The sequence below is a fragment of the Parambassis ranga genome, chromosome 9 (genome assembly GCF_900634625.1).
Source record: "Parambassis ranga chromosome 9, fParRan2.1, whole genome shotgun sequence".
NCBI lineage: Eukaryota > Metazoa > Chordata > Actinopteri > Ambassidae > Parambassis > Parambassis ranga.
The window spans coordinates 23,858,418-23,880,102 of record NC_041030.1 but is presented as its reverse complement, the minus strand read 5'-3'; the positions used below and the strand labels follow the sequence as shown (position 1 = coordinate 23,880,102).

General features: G+C 52.4%; 2 protein-coding genes across 6 annotated transcripts; both read right to left on the bottom strand.

Annotated features, from left to right (window-relative positions):
• Positions 1-121: 121 nt before the first annotated feature.
• Positions 122-8,826, bottom strand: LOC114441772 (rap guanine nucleotide exchange factor 1-like). Of its 3 annotated transcripts, none has more exons than XM_028414852.1 (22): positions 7,821-8,826; positions 7,514-7,635; positions 6,696-6,907; positions 6,461-6,617; positions 6,061-6,278; positions 5,213-5,327; positions 5,034-5,103; positions 4,691-4,816; positions 4,449-4,607; positions 3,919-4,124; positions 3,809-3,846; positions 3,473-3,605; positions 3,237-3,312; positions 3,055-3,139; positions 2,871-2,957; positions 1,899-2,087; positions 1,743-1,827; positions 1,240-1,413; positions 1,073-1,174; positions 902-999; positions 691-831; positions 122-609 (listed from the first exon to the last, which is right to left on the bottom strand). In XM_028414852.1, the coding sequence occupies exons 1-22, from the start codon at positions 7,846-7,848 to the stop codon at positions 474-476; spliced, it is 2,757 nt and encodes a 918-aa protein (XP_028270653.1). In that variant the 5' UTR covers positions 7,849-8,826; the 3' UTR covers positions 122-473. The 3 variants fall into 3 exon arrangements, with proteins under 3 accessions (XP_028270653.1, XP_028270655.1, XP_028270654.1); XM_028414854.1 differs by having other exon boundaries at positions 4,691-4,813; XM_028414853.1 differs by having other exon boundaries at positions 6,696-6,904.
• A 425-nt stretch (positions 8,827-9,251) lies between these two features.
• On the bottom strand, positions 9,252-21,573 carry dnm1b (dynamin 1b). 3 transcript variants are annotated; one of them, XM_028414909.1, is made up of 23 exons: positions 19,446-21,573; positions 17,950-18,023; positions 17,723-17,872; positions 17,450-17,653; positions 17,212-17,310; positions 16,964-17,124; positions 16,627-16,769; positions 16,408-16,543; positions 16,255-16,322; positions 16,039-16,177; positions 15,147-15,233; positions 14,904-14,974; positions 14,772-14,823; positions 14,624-14,635; positions 13,923-14,036; positions 13,740-13,849; positions 12,477-12,588; positions 12,333-12,344; positions 11,832-11,999; positions 11,671-11,757; positions 11,433-11,587; positions 11,186-11,356; positions 9,252-10,566 (listed from the first exon to the last, which is right to left on the bottom strand). In XM_028414909.1, exons 1-23 carry the CDS (start codon positions 19,604-19,606, stop codon positions 10,545-10,547), a joined length of 2,508 nt encoding a protein of 835 aa, XP_028270710.1. In that variant the 5' UTR covers positions 19,607-21,573; the 3' UTR covers positions 9,252-10,544. The 3 variants fall into 3 exon arrangements, with proteins under 3 accessions (XP_028270710.1, XP_028270708.1, XP_028270709.1); XM_028414907.1 differs by having other exon boundaries at positions 9,252-10,367; positions 19,446-19,606; XM_028414908.1 differs by having other exon boundaries at positions 9,546-9,606; positions 19,446-19,606.
• Positions 21,574-21,685: the final 112 nt, after the last annotated feature.

Below are 21,685 nucleotides of genomic sequence, written 5' to 3'. Positions count from 1 at the left end.
ACACACACATGCTCCTCTGCCAGGCCTGTAGCAGGAGGACTTTCCCCTCAGGGACCAACAGAAGGAGGCTGATCCTGATCAGATCATCGTTCACACTGCAGACAGTAAGCACCCGTAACACTGAAGTGACTGAACAGCAGCTTTTATTTGACATGAAAACAGAACAGCTCCAACCATCAGAGCAGGAAGGGGCCTGTCCAGCTGTCCCACAGTGAAGACATCTGCTGGCTGTCCTTCAGCTCTCAGTCCTTGTTGCAGCGCTGTGTCCGCTGCTTATGGGGGTCTGACTGAGGTCAGTCTGAATGGAGGAAGAAGGTCCACCATGTTTATCCTGGCTAGCAGCTAACCACAGCTAGCCTCGGGTGTATTTAAGAAGCTAGTGTTCTGCCAGGTCGCAGGTCGGCCCCGCGTGGACTCGGGACGCTCACCCCCTGCCGGCCTCCTGCTGTCCTTTGCATGTTGTTAGCATCAGCTCATCTCTGATTGGTTCGAGGTGCGTTCTTGGGGCGGATCCTGAGGGACAGGTCCCACAACGCCTCCTCTGCCAGGTGGTCGCTGAAGTCGTTGAAGAAGGAAATGATGTCGTGGTCGGGCTGCAGGGCGTACGACCTGCAGGGGGAAAGAGTCAGACGTTCAGCTCACAGAAACCACAGAAGCTGCTGATGTCGGAGCCCGCGGCCGCTAACTGACACATGCTGGTAGCTCCGCACGGTGTCCAGGATGTTGAACTGCTGCCAGCGCTTGGAGAAGTTGACCTTCGAACCCTGCGATGTCATCAGGGTGTCAGGATTCCCCAGGTGCACAAAGGTCAAGTCCTGAAGGATCAAGCCCCTGCAGACAGAGAGCGGTGTGTGAGGGTAAGTGCAGCTGAGGCAAACAGGAAGTAGTTCCACACACATACAGGTACGGTATGCAGGGCGGCTCCGCCTCAGCCAGAGCGGCTCTGTAGGCTCGGAAAGACGACGAGCTGTCGATCAGCGAGCTGAACTCTTCCAGAGCCTGAAAACAAAACAAGACACTCTGAGACGTGTCCCAGGAGGACACAGACCGCCCATCAAACCTCAGTCCTCGCCTCAGACGTGCTTTTCTGCCAGTCCAGCCGTCGCAAGGGGGCAGAGTCCAGCGCAGACAGGATGGACAGGTATGAGTTGAAGTTGTTGAGCTTCCTCAGGTGCTGCGGGGACACGCCGTGTTACTGCCGAGCTCTTCTCGGATTAGAGTGTGCGACTCGGCCGTTACCTTCATGACCTTCAGGAACTTGAGCTGCAGCTTCTCTCTGTCCTGAGGTTTGTCCTGCAGCATGATGACCGAACGCACCCAGAAGGACACGCTGTTGAAGTGCTGAGTGAACTCCGTCAGGTGAGGACTCTTCTCCTCATTCTGCTCTTTGGACCACAGCAACATTTCTGGGAGCTGGACAAGAGAGACAGACAGGTGAGACAGACAGACAGACAGACAGACAGGTGAGACAGACAGACAGCAGACAGGTGAGACAGACAGGTGAGACAGACAGACAGCAGGCAGGTGAGACAGACAGACAGCAGACAGGTGAGACAGACAGGTGAGACAGACAGAGAGCAGGCAGGTGAGACAGACAGACAGCAGACAGGTGAGACAGACAGGTGAGACAGACAGACAGACAGGTGAGACAGACAGACAGAGAGACAGCAGACAGGTGAGACAGACAGGTGAGACAGACAGACAGCAGGCAGGTGAGACAGACAGGTCAAAGAGACTGACACCTCGATCTTGTAGAAGAGCTCAGAGTCCAGCAGAGTTAACTGTTCGGCTAAGTCCTGACTTCTGAAGTCCAGAAGAGTTCCCGGTCTGAGGGACGAGAGGAGACACAGGTGAGAACCTGACCAATCACCTTGTTCCAGTCCAGTGAGAGGCGTTACCTGGCAGCCACTCCCTTCGCAGCCAGCGGGCGAAGCGACTGAGGAGAGGCCGTCAGCTGCCACTTCCTCTCCATCTTGGACAGGATGTTGGAGTGCAGCTGGCAGGCTGGTCCAAGCTCTCCACCAATCAGAAGGCTGAAGACCAGGTCCATCAGCAGGACCAGCAAATCTGACTCCAGCTCTATAACACTACACACACAGAGAGACAGACAGAGACACACACACACAGAGACACACAGACACACACAGAGACACACACAGACACACACAGAGACACACACAGAGACACACACACAAAGAGACACACAGAGACACACACACACAGAGACACACAGACACACACAGAGACACACACAGACACACACAGAGAGACACACAGATAGACACACAGAGAGACACACAGAGAGACACACAGAGACACACAGAGACACACACAGACAGACACACAGAGACACAGAGAGACACACAGAGACACACACAGAGACACACACAGACACACACACAGACACACAGAGAGACACACACAGAGACCACACACAGAGAGACACACACAGACACACAGAGAGACACACAGAGAGACACACAGACACACACACACACAGAGACACACACAGAGAGACACATACAGAGACAGACACACACACACACACAGACACACACACATACACACAGACAGACACACACAGACAGACACACACAGTGACACACACAGTAACACACAGACACACACAAACACAGAGACACACAGAGAGAGACAAACCGTTTCACCTAAAGTTCAAATCAGGTTGTGTTACTGTGTGTGTGTGTGTGTCGGTGTGTTACTGTGTGTGTGTGTGTGTCTGTGTGTTACTGTGTGTGTGTTACTGTGTGTGTGTGTGTGTCTGTGTGTTACTGTGTGTGTGTGTGTGTGTGTCTGTGTGTTACTGTGTGTGTGTGTGTGTGTGTCTGTGTGTTACTGTGTGTGTGTGTTACCTGAGTTCGTCCACCACTCTGAGCAGCAGTTGAAAAGTGTTTTTGGCAGCGGCCATGTCTGCAGGACTTTCACACAAATATCTGTACGTGTTGGTGGTTAAAGATTCACAACAAACAAACAGACACACCTGGAACACAATCTGAACACGATGAGCGAGCAGTGTGTGTGTGTGTGTGAGGATATCTGTGCTGTAGTTTGCTGATGACGGCACTCGGGCTGATAAAACTCCTGTAGGTGCAGAGGAAGGCTTCAGTGTACAGGTCCTGTTCTACACACACACACAGACACACACACAGACACACACAGGTTAGGCCTGCGGTCCTCGGTCCCGTCATGTCTCTCAGCTCTGCATCATCAGGACCTACCAGGGCTGCCCGTCCCTGTGGCGTAGACCAATAGGATGTCAGGAGAAGCTGCCTTCACATCTGGACCCTCCTCCTCCTGAGACAGCAGAGGTCAGAGGTCAGAGGTCAGATAATGAATGAACAATAATGTCGCCCGCTGCATCCTTCAAAGGTCGCACCACTGAGACAGTGATCATGATAACCTGTCCCCGTCGCCTAGCAACCTGTAGCTGTGAAGGTCAGAGGTCAGGCAGTACCTCAGACTTCATGCTGATCCTGTGGAGGATCTCCCGCAGGTTGGTCCATAACACCTCCTCCTGCTCCTCCTGCTCCTCCTCCTCCTCCTGCTCCTCCTCCTCCTGCTGCTGCTCCTCCTCCTGCTGCTGCACACTGCACAGCATAGGGCCATCAGCTGTGTGTGTATCTGTGTGTGTGTGTGTGTGTCCCTGTGTGTGTGTCTGTGTGTCTTTGTGTGTCCCTGTGTGTCTGTGTGTGTGTCTTTGTGTGTCTGTGTGTGTCTGTGTGTGTCTTTGTGTGTGTCTGTGTGTGTCTTTGTGTGTGTCTGTGTCTGTCTGTGTGTGTCTGTCTGTCACCTGTCTCCTCCATCTTCTGTCCATTTCTCGGTTGAATCCTGATCAGAGACACATCCTGTCAGGACGCTCAGTCTGTTTTCATTAACACACATTGGATGTGTAGTTCTTACCTGCTGCTTCTTCTTCTGTGGTAAAACAGGGAGCCGTACAGGTGAGGGGGCGGAGTCTGCGTCCAGGTGTGTGTGTGACAGCTGGTGTATGGTGTCCAGCTCTTGCTGCCGGCTGCTTTGTCTCTGAGTGAAGGCTGGAGGACGCTGATAGAAGAGGACGGCCGACTGATCGCTGTACGATGAACAGAACTGCAGGTACTGATGGACTGAACACACACAGACACACACACAGACACACACAGACAGACACACACAGACACACACAGACACACACACAGACACACACAGACACACACACACAGACACACACACAGACACACACACACACACACACACACACAGACACACACACACAGACACACACACACAGACACACACACAGACACACACACACACACACACACACACAGACACACACACACACACAGACACACACACAGACACACAGACACACACACACACAGATCTGTGTGTTATCCATCAGACAGAGCTCCTGATCGAGTGATTATTGATCAGCTGTGTGTCCTCACTGTGTCGTTTCTTCTCAGGGAGGGGAGGGGGTGTCTTACTGGGGGACAAGGGGCCGGCGTCAGGTCCAGTAAGACCCATGATGTCACAGCTCTGGGCGTGGCTTGATCCAGAAGGAGTGGAGTCAAATCCAAAAGAGCGTGTGGTCTGGGAGGTGGTACCTGAGGGTCAGACAGCAAGATGTCAGTAAGATGGATGGACAGGTGGACAGGTGGACAGACACGTTGGTCAGATGTGTCCTCACCTGCAACGCTGCGTCGTCTCTTTTCTGGTAGGGTGGGAGGAAGGGAGGAGGAAGAGGGAGGAAGAGGGGGGAGTGTCTCCGAGGAGGACAGGTCCATGTGCAGGAAGTCATAATCTGGATCATCTTCTGAGGAGGAGAAGGATCAGTGTGTGTGTGTGTGTGTGTGTGTGTTTGTGTGTGTCCAGCAGGTGGCAGCAGTGAGTCGCAGCCGACAGAAACAGACAGGAAACATCAGCATACATAACACCCTATTTCTGTCAACTGACAGGAAGTAAGGCCACTCACACCCCCTGCTGCTGACGGGAAGTGTGTGTGTGTGCGTGTGTGTGCGTGTGTGTTTTACCACAGTGTGTGCTCTGAGTGGTAGACTCTGCAGACGAAGATGGTTGCTTTAAACAGTCGTCCTCACCCCCCTGACAGACACACACACACACACATAGAATCAGATGTGTCCACATACTTCTGACCACCTGCAGCTGGTTTGTTTCAAAATAAAAGCTTCCATCACGTGAGGCTGCGTACCTGCTGCACCTGTCTGTCCATCTCAGGTTCTCGTCTCATTGGTGCTACTATGGCAACCCTGCAGGGGGTGGGACCGCAGGATGATTGGCGCTTTTTAGGAGGCAGTGCTGGAGGACTGAGAGACAGAGACAGGTCAGTGGGTCTGGTTTAAGGAGGACGCCAGGCTGGACTGGCTTTTGGAGACGCTGCGTCCTGCGCTCTGATGTCTCCTCCCTGAATAAATGTCTCCTATTCGTACTCGGCGGTGGGAGTTCAGAGACCGCTGGGTCTTTGTCCTCACAGAGACGTGGCGCCTCCGTCCAGTGGACCGGCTGGTTTGGTGCTGACGGACATGCAGCTCTGAGCCTTAAGGCTCGCCGTGGCGGCTGCTGTGTTTCTACTTCCTGCTGCGCCCTGGTGGAGCAGAGGCTCATCCATAGACCAGGTCCATGAAGAGAGGACATGATGAGCTGATCCTCACTGGTATCATTCACTGATGACTTATAGGACAGAGGCAGTAGCGCCCCCTTCAGGACAGAAAGCCACTGATCTGCAAATGACATCATTAACACAAAATGGCTGCCGTCTGAACCGAGCGCGTCCTGTTCTATAAATGTGACTCGGATCCCACAAAGAGGAAGGAAGACGCTGAGGACCTCTGAAACCGTCTGCTGCCGTCTTCCTGTCTCCCACTTCTGCTTCTTCTTCTCCTCCTCGCTGTGGTGCAGCTGACAGGAAGTGTAAGGGGGCGGGGTGATGCGTCGCTCCACTTCCTGATTCCTCCACAGACCTGGTCTCACTCACTTTCTCTCCTCAACAGACAGCTCTTACATTTTCTGTCAGCCAATCAGACGTGAGCTCAGACTCACCTTGCAGCCACCTGGTGGAGGGACTCTGGGAGGGGCATTGGAGGTTTGGGCGGAGCCAAAGCAGCCTGGTCCTGGTCCTCCTCCACCCTGCAGGTTGACATCCTGCCTGATGTGTCCAGGTCATCAAACCCTCCTGAATGTCCCTCAGCAAGCTGTGATTGGACTGGAGACAAGGGGACAGAGCCTTCCTGTCTCTCTGCAGCCAATCGGACCAGTTCCTGATGGACACAAGGGAATAGTGATCACATGGGACAGCACCAGGAAAGGACAGGAGGGACACGAGACGCCAGGACAAAAGGACAAGAAAAGCACAGTGTCCAACTGGACTGAGGACAGAGGACAAAAACCTGCTGCAGGACACCATGGAACAGGAAAAATAGGGATAGTCATATGTCCTCACCTTGACGCTGTCCAGCACTGCTCTGATCACCGTGGTAACGCTCTCTGTGGACGCTTTGTTGTCATGGGAAACGCCCTGTAGCATCACCTGATCCACCCAGTGAATCAACTGAGCCAGACAGCCATAAAGACGAGTGAGACAGGCGGAGACTGTCTTACTGCGGGGTGGACAGACAGAGTCAGAGTACAGGGGGTGCAGTGAAAACTGCATCCAGACAACAGCAGGTGGCGCCTACCTGTTGTGCAGGTGCGGTTCTAGCTGGACCAGAGTCTGGACTGCTTCAAGGACCCCACCAGAGGCCCCGCCCAGCAGCCCCCCCACCACAGACTGGTCCAAGAGCAGCTTGTCCACCCCCGGTCTGTCCACGCCCAGCCTGTCCACCAGAGCTTTGAAGTACTGCAGGGAGCTAACAACGGCCCGCTGCTGGTCCGCCAACACACACACCAACTCAACACACACACACACACACACACACACTTGGGTAAACATGTGTGTGTGTGTCTTTGTGTCTGTGTGTAGGTTTGTGTGTGTGTGTCTCTGTGTGTCTGTCTGTCTCTGTGAGTGTGTGTCTGTGTGTGTGTGTGTGTGTAGGTTTGTGTGTGTGTGTAGGTCTGTGTCTGTCTGTGTGTCTCTGTGTGTGTGTGTGTCTGTGTGTGTGTCTGTCTGTGTGTGTCTGTGTGTGTGTCTGTCTGTGTGTGTGTCTGTGTGTGTGTGTGTCTGTCTGTGTGTGTGTCTCTGTGTGTGTGGGTGTCTGTGTGTAGGTCTGTGTCTGTCTGTGTGTGTGTGTGTGTGTCTCTGTGTGTCTGTCTGTGTGTGTGTGTGTGTCTCTGTGTGTGTCTGTGTGTGTGTCTCTGTGTGTGTCTGTGTAGGTCTGTGTGTGTGTCTGTCTGTGTCTGTGTCTGTCTGTGTGTCTGTCTGTGTAGGTCTGTGTCTGTCTCTGTGTGTCTGTCTGTGTGTGTGTCTGTGTGTGTGTCTCTGTGTGTCTGTCTGTGTGTGTGTGTGTGTGTGTCTGTGTGTGTGTGTGTGTCTCTGTGTGTGTCTGTGTCTGTGTACCTTGTCCTCCTGCAGCTGCAGCTCAGCTGGTTTGACTCTCTGTGACGGGGTGTGTTTGATTCGCTCAGAGCGTCTGATCCGGTGCGGGTGGAGCTTTTTCTTCAGCTTCTCAAACTGAGAGGCTGAAGAAGCAGAGCTCATCATCATCATCATCATCATCATCATCATCATTCTTATCAAAAACTACCAAAATAAAAGCATCTCAGTTCAGTTCCAATAAACTGAAGGGAACCTGACAGGAAGTAAGTTAGCATGTAGTGGCTAACAGTTAGCAAGTCAGACAAGGAAGAGGAGAAGAGGGTCTCACCTGTCTTACTGTCAGCGCGGGAGGACATGTCTGCAGACAGACAGACAGACACGCTGAGACACTTTAACCCTTTGCTTCCATTCTGGACAGCCGTGTCTCCGTCTGTCTGTAAGTGTCTCTGGCTCTGTTCCTCTGTCCTGCGGCTCTCTCTCTCTCTGTCTGTCTTCCTTCCTCTCTCGCTCTCAGTTCAGTTCACTCAGAGGATGATGATGCTGTCAGGTGTCAAGCTGCAGCTCCACCTGTTGGCTGCAGGCACACACTGCAGCTCTGCTCTGACACCAGAGTTCAAAAACAAGAGCAGACACTCTGCTGCATTCACACAAACTTTATTCATGTCAACACATCTCTGTTGGCCCGATCACATGACGATACACACCACAACTACACACATCGACACACAAACACACTACAGTGTGCGTATTCCAGGCGAACAGATCCACATATATGTTCCTCGTATGTATATGTTACATTATTGTCTTCATATAGTCTGTGAGCACGGACATTTATATTCATATCAATAACAGAGTGAAACAGCACGAGCACGGGGGGGGTGAGCGAGGCCGAGCTGCGTTCAGAGGACCTGCAACAACATCACACCACACTCACCGGGCATGCTGACACCACACCACTGCACACACGAGGACAGCTACACACACACACACCGGCCGCTGAACGCAGCGCAGAGTGCACCTATCCCTACTGAAGCACCACAACACCGACACAGCATGAACACACTCTGTACACACACACAGGATACAACTCTGTGACCATCACCTGCTGACACGTCCAAAACAAACACACTCAAAACAACCTCACATGCACTGAAGCAGCTGGTGTCAGTCTGGATGAAGGGACGCTCCAGAGAAACGGTCACACAGACCGCAGGCAGGTAGATAAATAACTTAGTCAATCAATCAATAAGTCAATCAATCAATAAATAACTCAGTCAATAAAAAATCAGTCAATAAATCAATGAATAAATCAGTCAATCAATCAATCAATAACTCAGTCAATCAATCAAATAAATCAGTCAATAAAAAAATAAATAAATTAGTCAATAAAAAAAAAAAATAAATCAATCAATAACTCAGTCAATCAATCAAATAAATTAATAAATAAATAAATTAGTCAATAAAAAAATAAATAAATTAGTCAATAAAAAAATAAATAAATAAATAAATCAATAACTCAGTCAATCAATCAAATAAATTAATAAATAAATAAATCAGCCAATAAAAAAATCAGTCAATAAATCAATCAATCAATAACTCAGTCAATCAATCAAATAAATTAATAAATAAATAAATCAGCCAATAAAAAATCAGTCAATAAATCAATCAATCAATAACTCAGTCAATCAATCAAATAAATCAGTCAATAAAAAAATCAATCAATAAATCAGACAATAAAAAAATAAATAAATTAGTCAATAAAAAAAAAAAAATCAGTCAATCAATCAATCAATTGGTAAATATATAAATAAATACATAGATAAATCAATCAATCAATCAAACAGTAAATGTAAACTTTACACTGTAAAGAAAAGTTCCCTCGCCGTCAGCTCACATCAGAAACACACTGAGCACGTCTTCTCATTAACCTGACAGATCACATGACTTTGATGTAACAGAGGGGGCGGAGCTTGCAGACACATCCATACACACTGAGTATTGCAGAAGTATTTGTACAGTGACACAGCACCAGCAGGACCAGACCGGGCTCAGCCTAACCCTCAATAGAAGACTGGGGACTCTCTCCGTGGGCGGGGCTACCTTTACTGGGACGACTGGGGACAGAAACAGAGGAGAGGACAGAGGTCAAAGGTCATGTAAACAGAAGCCGCTGGTACCAGTTAGAAGGAACAACAACCAGTCTCTGATGTAACCAGTTCCAGGGACTGGATCTGAACCTGCGGTCACATGGGTCTGCTGCTGTTCACTCAGAGATCTGACGTGGACTCTGACCGGTTGGACGGACACCATGTGGACCCAGCTGGGACAGAATCGTCCGGGCACGTACCCCAGTGGAGCCGATCAGCTGTGGGCCGGTTAAACCCGCTGGACCCAAAGTCAGATGAGAAACACTCGCTGAACTCTGTGTGTGTCTCTTCTGTGCAAAACCATGTGTGCAGCGAGGGGCCAAAGCCACACCGACCCACAGGACCCCACAGGGCCCCACAGGACCCCACAGGGCCCCACAGGACCCCACAGGGCCCAGCCAGGTCCTGCTGGTACCAGCTAGAACCTGGTCCCTCATTTAGAACCAGTTTGAGCCAGTTAATCAGAACTGGTGGGAATCACATACGGAACGAGTGAGTCTGAGAGTGAGTGTGTGAGTGTGTGTGTGTATGTGTGTGTGAGTGTGTGTGTGTCTGTGTGTGTGAGTGTGTGTGTGAGTGTGTGTGAGTGTGTGTGTGTGTGTGAGTGTGTGTGAGTGTGTGTGTGTGTGTGAGTGTGTGTGTGAGTGTGTGAGTGTGTGTGTGTGTGTCAGGGGGTGGAGTCAGAGGCTGGTCTGGAGGATGAGGATGGAGATGCAGGAGCCCTCCGACTGGAGACAGACAGAGAGACAGACAGACAGTCAGTAACAGGTGATGGAGCTGTCACATGAGTGTTGATGATGCTGTGGGGGTGGGTGGCGTCACACGGCGAGAACAGCAATCTGATTGGACAATGAGGAACAGACAGAGACATCGGATGGACAGCTGACGTACCATTGATGAACTCCTCACTGGTCACTGATAGAGATTCTGAAAGAATAACCATATATGGTCAATATAAAGGGGAGGGGCTAGGGGCGGGGCTACCTGCTCTGACTGACACACCTGCTCCATGTTCAAGGTACCGGTAGAACAGCATCACACAAACAGACACACAAGAGGACAGGCACACAGACATGGCTCCAGCTGGACGGATGGTGCAGACAACGGCGGAGGTGGAGTCTGACGGGGGGTGGGTGGAGGAAGAGACAGAGGAGGAAGAGGAGTCTGAAGATGAGGAGGAGTCCTGGGAAAGGGTGGAGTGTGAAGTGGAGGGGGTAGAATCTGAGGAGGAGGTGGACAAAGAAAGACGAGTCTTTCTTGTCCATGTCTGTGCCGCTTGTTTGTAGATGGCGTGTTCCTCACAGCACCAATGAAGAGGAGACAGACTGAACTCCCTCTAATGAGACGTCCAGAGACGCAGCCTGTGAACACAGGACACGGAGCCGAGGACTCACTGAACACGCTGCGTTCAGGTCCTGTTACAGCGTGGGTTAACAGAGGCAGTGCTGCGTTCACTGCTCCCCTCCACCCTGAGAACTACTCTCTCCTGACTGCACTCAAACTCATCACCTGTGTGACCTCTGACCTCCCTGTTACCCACACTCACCTGGGGACTCCAGGTGGAGGTGCTCTGTTGGGCCGTGACGGGACAGAGGGCGGAGGTCCAGGGTCAGGGGACACCGCAGGACGAGATGGGGGGCCAGGGGCTGCTCGCCCTCCTGGACGAGGAGGCCCAGGAGGGGCCCTGCGCTGGGGGGTCGGGCTGGACATAGGAGACCTGCAGAGACCAGCAGAGGCTTAGTCATGTGACCGCGCGCTGTCAAGTGGGAGGAGCTCATCTGTTGTAAGGTTACCTGCGTCCACAAGGCATCCCCGTCACCTGCAGCCAGGAGTCGTCGACGGGTGGAGGCATCGCCGTGGTGACAGTGGTGGTGCTGATGTCACCAATGATGCTGAGGGCTTCTCGAAGAGCATGGTACATCCTGAGCATCTCATCGCGGTGCTGAGCCTGGACGAAAGACACCAAGAGACAGAGCTCAATAACCCCAGACACGACCGTCCACCGCTCCACCCTGAGCCCTACGCCCTCACCTGCTCCTGAGACTCCTCCATCAGGCTGTTCTGGTCCCCACAGGAGTAGAGCTGAGCCAGCAGGTCAGAGTGGATGAATTCCTTTGTCTGAGGAACATAGAGGAGGTCACATGACCCATCACATCACTTCCTGTGTGCACCCGAGTGTGTGTGTGTCTCACATTGTTGACCATCAGGTGCATGACGGTCTTGGGGATGAGGTCTCTGACGGTGCGGTGGATGATGGACAGGTATGAGTCCACCAGGTTCCTGACGATCTCCACCTGCCGCTCCAGCTGAGGGTCCAGACTGTGGATCTGCCCGTCCCCGCTCACCTCCTCCGCCTCCACCTGTGAACACACAACACCTGTTACCACACATAAAGACACACATAGACACACACAGACAGACACACACACAGACAGACAGACACACACACACACACCTGTTACCACACATAAAGACACACACAGACACACAGACAGACACCTGTTACCACACATAAAGACACACACAGACACACAGACACACACACACACAGACACACACAGACACCTGTTACCACACATAAAGACACACACAGACACACAGACAGACACAGACAAACACACAAAGACACACACAAACACACACAGACACACACAGACACACACAGACACACACACAGACACACAGGGACTCACCTTCTCTTTATCCTGCAGCATGACGGGACAAATAAAGACCAGAACATTTACAGTGCTGCAAACATTAGAACAATGTGGTAATTACAGTGTTAATGACGTCATAGTAAGCATCTGTAATCATGTAGTAGTGGCAGGGCTGCGTACCACGCTGCGTTCAGGGTACACACCGGCCCGCAGGAAAGAAGCCTTCCAGCTGTCCACCTCCTCCTGAGACTCGCTGGCCAGCTCCAGCTGACGGTAGTCTTTGTACACATTCCTGCAACACCACGTTTGTCCCATTACACACTGTCTGCACACACACACACACACACACTGTCTGCACACAGACACACACACACTGTCTGCACACAGACACACACTGTCTGCACACAGACACACACACAGTCTGCACACAGACACACACACAGTCTGCACACAGACACACAGTCTGCACACAGACACACACACACAGTCTGCACACACACACACACACACACACACAGTCTGCACACACACACTGTCTGCACACACACACACAGTCTGCACACACACACACACACACACACACTGTCTGCACACACACACACAGTCTGCACACAGACACACACACACACACTGTCTGCACACACACACTGTCTGCACACACACACACACACTGTCTGCACACAGACACACACACACTGTCTGCACACACACACACACACACACACTGTCTGCACACACGCACACACTGTCTGCACACACACACACACACACTGTCTGCACACAGACACACACACACTGTCTGCACACACACACACACTGTCTGCACACACGCACACACTGTCTGCACACAGACACACACACTGTCTGCACACAGACACACACACTGTCTGCACACACGCACACACTGTCTGCACACAGACACACACACTGTCTGCACACAGACACACACACTGTCTGCACACAGACACACACTGTCTGCACACACACACACACACACACACACTGTCTGCACACAGACACACACACTGTCTGCACACAGACACACACACTGTCTGCACACAGACACACACTGTCTGCACACACACACACACACACACACACACACTGTCTGCACACAGACACACACTGTCTGCGCGCACACACACACACACACACACACACACTGTCTGCACACAGACACACACACACACACTGTCTGCACACAGACACACACACACACACTGTCTGCACACACACTCTCTGCGCGCACACACACACACTCAGACACACACACACACACTGTCTGCACAGACACACACTGTCTGCACACACTGTCTGCACAGACACACACTGTCTGCGCGCACACACACACACACACACACACTGTCTGCACACACACACACACACTCAGACACACACACACTGTCTGCACACACACAAACACACACACAGACACACACTGACCTGTGCTCAGTGTTGAACAGGGCGAAGATGTGTTTGCTTGACATGAAGCTCTTCTCAATGTCCTTCAGTTTCAGGTTGTCCACAGGCAACATGTACTTCTTCTCCTTCTCCTGCAGGGGGGGGCAGTGACAGTATGAAGTAGATTAAACTTCAGCAGTGTGTGTGTGTGTGTGTGTGTGTTACCTCATCATCTTTGTACCAGGACAGAGTCTCGGCTGTCAGGACAAACCAGTACTCTTTGGCTCCGCCCTTCATGATGCTGATGTTGTTGATGGTGAGCCAGCCTTTACGGATCACCTGCACATGAGAACGGTTGGTGGTGATGTCATCATTTCCAGGGTGACATCAACAGAGAAGAAACCACGTCACCAACAAGAAAACAGGCCAAGACTTCTTGAACCACTGATTCTGCATCAATACTTGTACGTCGGCCATGTTTTGTCGTCATTTGTCTGTCTGCTGACTGTTAGCATGACAACACCAGAGCCCGCCTGGTAAGCTCACTGCGCCTGTCCTGTATTAGCTAGCCACATTAGCTTCAAGTCATTACAATGTGCTAGCTTGTGAAGTTTTTGCCAGTGAGCTCCGCCCTGGGTTCAGATCATTCAGACGCTGTCGTCCTCTGAGACACTGCGCTCCCACAGCGCTGCACACTCAGGAGCATGAAGGCTGTTGCATTCAGGAGACCTGTCCCTGTTCTCTAAGACACAAAGTCCGGTGAAATCTGTAATACAGAACCTTTTCAGAGAGGAGAGCTACCCTAACAGAACCGGTCTGTGGCCCACTGCTCCATGTGATGGGGACTCGTGGGAAATGGTGTCCTCGCAGAGTGAGTGTGTGAACATGTATGTCCCACACGCTGCCACAAGCACACTCACACTCACCATGATCTCGTCCTGGTTACCACGGCAACAGAGGCAGAGAGAGGGGATGGAAAGACAGAGTGAAAAGAAAAGAGAGACACATGAATGAGCTGTCCTTCGTCCATTCATCCCAATGAAGCCCCGCCCCCGGCCGCCTGAGCGTGCTCACCTGGTTTCCTGCTGCCTTCTTCTTGTTCATCTGGCTGCTCTTCTGCTGAGCACTGCCACACACACACACACAGGGCTCAGCTCAGTCTAACAGACGTCTACAGAGGATTTGTCAGTGTGTGTTCCTTCTTACTTTGCAAAGCCGATGAAGTCCTCGTGGTTTGTGTTCATGTAGGACAGCTCAATGTCGATCAGCAGCAACACCTGAGGAGACAGACCAGGAAGCTCAGACAGGTTTCTGGACACATGAACACATCAGCCTGAAAACGTAAAAGGGGTTCAGGTGGCCGCCGACTGTTCGAGTCTGAACCACAGTCAACGAGCAGCGTTCTGTCACAGCTGAAGAGTTAGCATGAAACAGCCTCGTGTGACCCACCTGGGTTTTGGTACGACTCTCTCGGTCTCTGATGTGCTGAGTGACGATCCTCTCCATCTCCTCTCTGAGCATCGGATACTGAGCCAGCTGTAGACAGGAAACAGGTCACACACAGGTCACACACAGGACGCACACAGGTCACACACAGGTCACACACAGGTCACACACAGGTCACACACAGATCACACACGGGACGCACACAGGTCACACACAGATCACACACGGGACGCACACAGGTCACACACGGGACGCACACAGGTCACACACAGGTCACACACAGGACGCACACAGGTCACACACAGGTCACACACAGGTCACACACAGGTCACACACAGGACGCACACAGGTCACACACAGGTCACACACAGGACGCACACAGGTCACACACAGGTCACACACAGGTCACACACAGGACGCACACAGGTCACACACGGGACGCACACAGGTCACACACAGGTCACACACAGGACGCACACAGGTCACACACAGATCACACACGGGACGCACACAGGTCACACACAGATCACACACGGGACGCACACAGGTCACACACGGGACGCACACAGGTCACACACAGGTCACACACAGGACGCACACAGGTCACACACGGGATGCACACAGGTCACACACAGGTCACACACAGGTCACACGCAGGACGCACACAGGTCACACACAGGTCACACACAGGTCACACACAGGTCACACACAGGACGCACACAGGTCACACACGGGACGCACACAGGTCACACACAGGTCACACACAGGTCACACGCAGGACGCACACAGGTCACACACAGGTCACACACAGGTCACACACAGGTCACACACCGACACCCAAGGCAGCTACAGGATGCTAAAAGATGCTAAAGGCGGCGTGCAGCACCGCTGGTACCTTCTGTGTACACTGCCGGACCGTGTTGACCAGCTCACTGATCACCATGTCCACACACTTCTGGCACGGCTCTTTGAGTTGACCAATCAGACGCTTCACGATCGTCTCAAACGCCATGTCAGGTGTGAACAATCCCGTCCTGAGCGGGGGACACAGGTGAGAACAGGTGAGTCACACACACACACACACACCGCTCAGACTGACACCTGCACACACCTGATCCCGTGGATGTTCTTGATAGCGTAGCTGATCTCCTTGCGAAGTGTCTTCTCGTCACTCTCCAGCTGCAGGTCAAACACACATGAGTGAGCGGCCGCAGGACGTCCTGCTGCACACTGAAGGCCGCACAGCCGCTGACCGGAGGCTTACCTTCACCAGCTCGAAGGGGAAGCGCTCGTGGAAGATTCGGTTGATCTTGGCTCCCCCTGACAGCTCGTAGGTGTCCACCTGGTCCCCGGATCCTTCAATCCTCTTCTCAAAGTCCACCGCAAACTGCTGCACCATCCTGACACACACATGCACTGTCACTCAGCTGGTGTGTAGCACCGTGAACTGGAGGTCACTGTGTGTTTGTGTGTGGGTACTGACTGCAGCAGAGCCTTGGTTTTGCGGCTCGGGTCGTCCGGTCTGAAGTTCTTGTACTCTTCCACCTCTTTCTCGATGGACAGCAGCTGGCTCTGCAGTTTGCTGCGTAACCCTGGCAACGTGTCCCGGATGTGGTTGGTCAGTTGCTAGGGGCAAAGGAGAGATGCTCTGTTACCATGGTTACATTGGAAGCAGTGAGCAGAGAGACCTGATCTGAAAATCTGCCATGAGGTTGTGACCAGGATCTCTGTGGCTGGTGAATCCACCTTATACAAGTAATTCCCCAGCTGTGGGAGTCTAACACCCTAACACAGCAGCATGAAGTCCAGGCTCTGCGTACCTGGTTAAGGACTTTCTGCAGGTAGGCCGTGCCCATGCGGTCAGCCAGGTGGCGGTAGGCCGGGTGTGACAGGAAGAACTTCCGCTCAGCCTGCAGAGCTGCTGTGATGTCTTTCTTCCCATCGATGTCTTTCTGGCTGCGGTTCACCACCCCGATGTAACCTGACACATTTCAGAGACTGTTATCGCCTCTGACGGAGCACCTGTTGGTGTCGGGGATCAGGACTGTGTGATGTCATGTGTGCATACCTCTGCGCAGCGGCAGCAGCTTGTTCTCCAGGATGTCTCTGGCATCGGTTCCCTCATCCATTAGATCCAGTTTGGTGATCACGCCAATGGTCCTCAGACCTGCAGTTAAATTGCTTTCTTTAGAATAGAATATACTAGAATAAACTTTATTAATCCCTTTGGGAAGGTCCCTCAGGGAAATGTAGGTGGAGGTGGGTGGAGGTGTAGAGGATTCAGCGGGGGTGTGCAGGGCTCAGACCTTGCGGGTCGACCTCCTTGGCAATCTTCAGAGCATCAGAGTTGGCGAGGTCAGAGTTGGCCGGAGAGACGGCCAGCAGGAGGCAGTTTTCCTTGGTGACAAACTGCATGAGCATTTCTCTGATCTGGTGCTCGATGTCTGCCGGCTGGTCGCCCACTGGAACCTTTGTCATCCCCGGAAGATCCACCAGGGTCAGATTCAGCACTGAGGACACAGACACGCCAAGTCAGTGGTGAGAGGGTGTGTGTGTGTGTTTGAGTGTGTGTGTGTTACCGTTAGGGGAGTAGACTCTCAGGTTGATGGGGACTGGACTGATGCCTTTGTTCTGTCCAGTCACTCGATCCGTTTCACCTTCGATCTCCTGTCGAACTTCATCGAAGTCCGTGAACTTCTTCCCCTTACAGTGCAAGAACTCTGCGTACTCTGATCAATGCACATCACATGATCAGATCAGCGCTCAGCGTTCAGATCACTACAGAACAGAGCGTGGCGGGTCTCACCTGTCGGACAGTTGATGAGCTGCAGCACCAGGGGGCGACGAGTGACGATACCTGAGCCACGAGGGAGGAAGTCTCTGAGGAAAGGGGAGGACACACAGCTTCACTGACAGGTCCCAAACATGGCCTCTAATGCAGTAAGATAAAGGCTAGCAGTGTTTCCATGGAAGCGGTTTGGTGCTTCAGAAGCAGGCTGTCGAGGCTCAGGAGGAGCTGAACCTGCAGCGGGTACTTTACTCTGCCACAAACGTAGAGAATGAGATCCTGATTACAGCCTTGGGGAAGTGCCTCCTCTGAGGGGAGTCTGGAACTCGTCAGAGACGGGCTGAGGAGACTGGCATCCTCCAGGAGGCGCTAAGCCTGGACCAAGATCCTCCAGGAGGTGCTAGACCTGGACCAGGATCCTCCAGGAGGTGCTAGACCTGGACCAGGATCCTCCAGGAGGTGCTAGACCTGGACCAGGATTCTCTAGGAGGCACTTGACCTGGACAGAGATACACCAGGAGGTGCTAGACCTGGACAGGGATACAACAGGAGGTGCTAAACCAGGACCAGGATCTTTGTAGATGAATCATTTTCTATTTGACATCATTCCTCACTGAGGAGAATCCTTCAGCGGAGCTGCAGCTCGAGGAGAGACAGTGTCACGACATCCTCACTGTGTGTGTGTGTGTGTGTGTGTAGTCAGCACACACACACACTCTCTCTCTTTCTCTCACACACACACACACACACGCTGTTATTGTCATGCAATGCCTGTACAGCCCAGCTGAGTCGTGTGACCAACAGCAACCAATGAGAGCAGCCGTACAGACAGACCCTCCTCATCCTCCGGGTGAAGATAAAAATATTCCACCAATCAGAAGGCAGCTTGGAGCAGCACTCAAACGACAGACGTGGCACCTGCAGGACCTGTCAGGGAGACGAGCTGCTGATGGGACACGCTCAGCGGGTCTGTGTGTTGTGGCAGGACATCCATGTGTCCTACAGACAGCTCTGTGGAAGCTGAGGACATCCTGCACACACGCATCATGTCCTCCTCATGTCACATGAATCTAAATGATGTCACCCCATGGACTGACCATGGTTGGACGGCACTGTCCTCTGGACACCGGGTGACTCAGGTCTTAGCTTGGACACAACATGGAGACATGTTGGGACAGCTTTGGACGCTGAGTCTTAACTCATCAAGACATGACATGTCCCACATAGAGACATGTCCTATAATAATGACAGCTTCAACGTTACAGCACATGACGTCAGAGGTCTCCCTCTGTTCTGATCAATCAGATGAAATCACGTCGTGACGTCAGACAACACGCTGATCATCAATTAATCACTTTCAGTTAGAAGCCGCAGCGACCCGAACACGTGACATCACGACGCCTCCGCTGCTTCATTCAGCGGCCGCCTGTCAGTCATCAGACAGACAGGCGGACAGACAGACAAACAGCTGGACAGACAGACAGGCGGACAGACAGACAGACAGACAGACTCACTTGCCCACGAAGTTCTCCAGCACCGAGCTCTTCCCGGCGCTCTGCCCGCCCACCACCGCGATCTGCGGCAGGTCGAGCTCGGCGTTCTGACCGATGGCGGAGAAGGCGTCCTGGAGCCGGTTCACCAGCGGGATGAGGTCCTCCATCCCCCGGTTCCCCATGGCGGAGAGACGGACGGGCAGGCAGGTAGACAGGCGGGATGCTGCGGATGCGTCGGTCGCTCGTGCGGCCTCACGTCACAGCGCAGCCAAAGACTCCGGTCAGTGGATCGATAATGAATCTGATGATCGATGGGGAGGATGATGATGAGGAAGAGGAGGAGGATGCTCCGCCAGCTGTGACCTTCAGATCCGCTCTCCTCCTGCTCCTCCTCTCTGCTCCGCTGCAGGGAGGAACCACACACACATACATCCGGTATGGACCTTCACAATAAAAGCCCTGTCAGAGTCATTCAGCAGTGGAACAAACAGAACGTGTCTTTCCGGGTCCTCCAGTGATGGAGTCCCTGATCACTGCATGTGGTGCTGCACAGAGCCTCCGCCATTTTGGAGAGCTGTCACTGTGTAGTGACAAACTGTAGACCCCATATAGGGCCCTCAATGTATCCCACAATGCATCATGAAAAGTAGCGTCCATCCGATGGTCATCATCCACCACCAGGGGGCAGCACACACAGGCTGTTCATTGGGGAAGAAGAAGAATGAGTGGGAGGCCTGCGGCTCCAGAGGTTGTTGTGGCTGCAGGTTCGGCCCTGGCTGGTGTGACCTGGCTTTGAGCAACACTCGACCAACACCTGCTCCCAGCGGGTCTACGGGTGGGTGTGTGTGTGTGTGGAGCACTCTGAGCAGCAAGGAGAAAAGTCTGCAGCATCCTGAAAGGAAACACGACCAGAAAACCTCCTGTCCCACAGGGGGCACTCTGAGTCCACACTGAAGGGCCCTATAGAGGACCTCCTGTCCCCATCAGTCCTAGCCTGACCTGACCAATCAGCTGCCATTAGCAGCATGCTAGTGTTTTATGAAAGACCAAAGGACATGAGTCTGTTTACATTCAGCTGATACATGATCAATACTGGACCTGACTGACCTCATTCAGACTGTCTGCAGTTCACCCTGCCGCCTCTAGGGGCTGTCTCTAACAGTGTGGTCCTCCCAGACTTTCCTCTAGCCTGCAGCTGATCCAGAGTCCCGACAGGAACCAGAGGGACTGATCCGCTCTCTCCTGCTCTGGTTTCCTGTAGAACAGACTTTAAAACTTCCTCACATACAAGCTTCTGAGAGGATGGAGACATCAGGACATGAGCGGCCTGGTCCTATGGTGACAGCGCATGGACATCCAGCTGCGTCTCTGTCCCGGGGGACACATGGAACCAGGATTTGAAGGCGAGCGGGTGGAGGCAGTGTGCTGGTCTGCTGGGAACATCAGATACATGCTGCAGAAGAGCTCGTGCTGTTGCTGAGCTTGTTGATGCTGGACCACTGTCTAAGTTTGGGGTCAGAGGTCACATTTGTTTTTATTTTAACAGCCAATCACCTGCTGCGTTCAGGAAACTATACAGAACATCACTGCTGCGAGACGATGGACAGAAGCTCCGAGTCATGACTTTAATTACACAAAGACACAGAGAGACACAAAGGCAGAGACAGACACACAGACACACACACACACAGAGACACAGACAGGCACACAGACACAGAGACAGACACACAGACACACACACACACAGAGACACAGACAGGCACACAGACACAGAGACAGACACAGAGACACACAGACACACAGACCTTGGTGGCTGTACAGTGATCAGTCTGAGGTCATCAGTTGTTTAATAAAGGTTCACTCAGCAGAGGACAAAGTTTCGTCTCGTTTGCTCGTCTTTGGACCAAGCGGTTAATTGCACTTCAACACTTGCAGTAAACTTTTCCATGTGTGTGTGTCCAGCTCAGGTCTTCGGGTCCGGACGTTAGTGTGTGTGTTGTAGAACGTTGTTTGCTGTGGGTCATTTAGGCCCCGTTCACACTGGAGAAAGTCATTCCAGCTAGAGTAGGATTGAGCCCAGACAGCCTTTAAGCTGGATGCGTTCAGACCTATTTTCAAATCTGGCTAGCACACAGTTGTGTCCACACTCAATCCGGATTCATCCAGCATGTTTGCTGTTCTCCAAACCACTAGGTGGCGCCTCGTAATATGGCTAATAATGTGGCTAGCCGGATTCGCTGCGTTCACACCTGAGCCACATT

What these genes read in the sequence shown, in the direction of transcription:
- LOC114441772 (XM_028414852.1), bottom strand. Translation starts at nt 7,848, where the DNA reads ATGTCCTCCCGCGCTGACAGTAAGACAG. An exon ending in CACTCAGAGCACACACTGTG is followed by an intron (nt 4,817 to 5,033) that starts GTAAAACACACA and finishes TCTCCTCCTCAG; the next exon opens with AAGATGATCCAGATTATGAC. An exon ending in AGAGTGGTGGACGAACTCAG is followed by an intron (nt 2,088 to 2,870) that starts GTAACACACACA and finishes CTGTGTGTGTAG; the next exon opens with TGTTATAGAGCTGGAGTCAG.
- dnm1b (XM_028414907.1), bottom strand. Translation starts at nt 19,606, where the DNA reads ATGGGGAACCGGGGGATGGAGGACCTCATCCCGCTGGTGAACCGGCTC. An exon ending in AGAGTCGTACCAAAACCCAG is followed by an intron (nt 14,975 to 15,146) that starts GTGGGTCACACG and finishes CTGTCTCCTCAG; the next exon opens with GTGTTGCTGCTGATCGACAT. An exon ending in CCTGGTACAAAGATGATGAG is followed by an intron (nt 13,850 to 13,922) that starts GTAACACACACA and finishes CCCCCCCTGCAG; the next exon opens with GAGAAGGAGAAGAAGTACAT.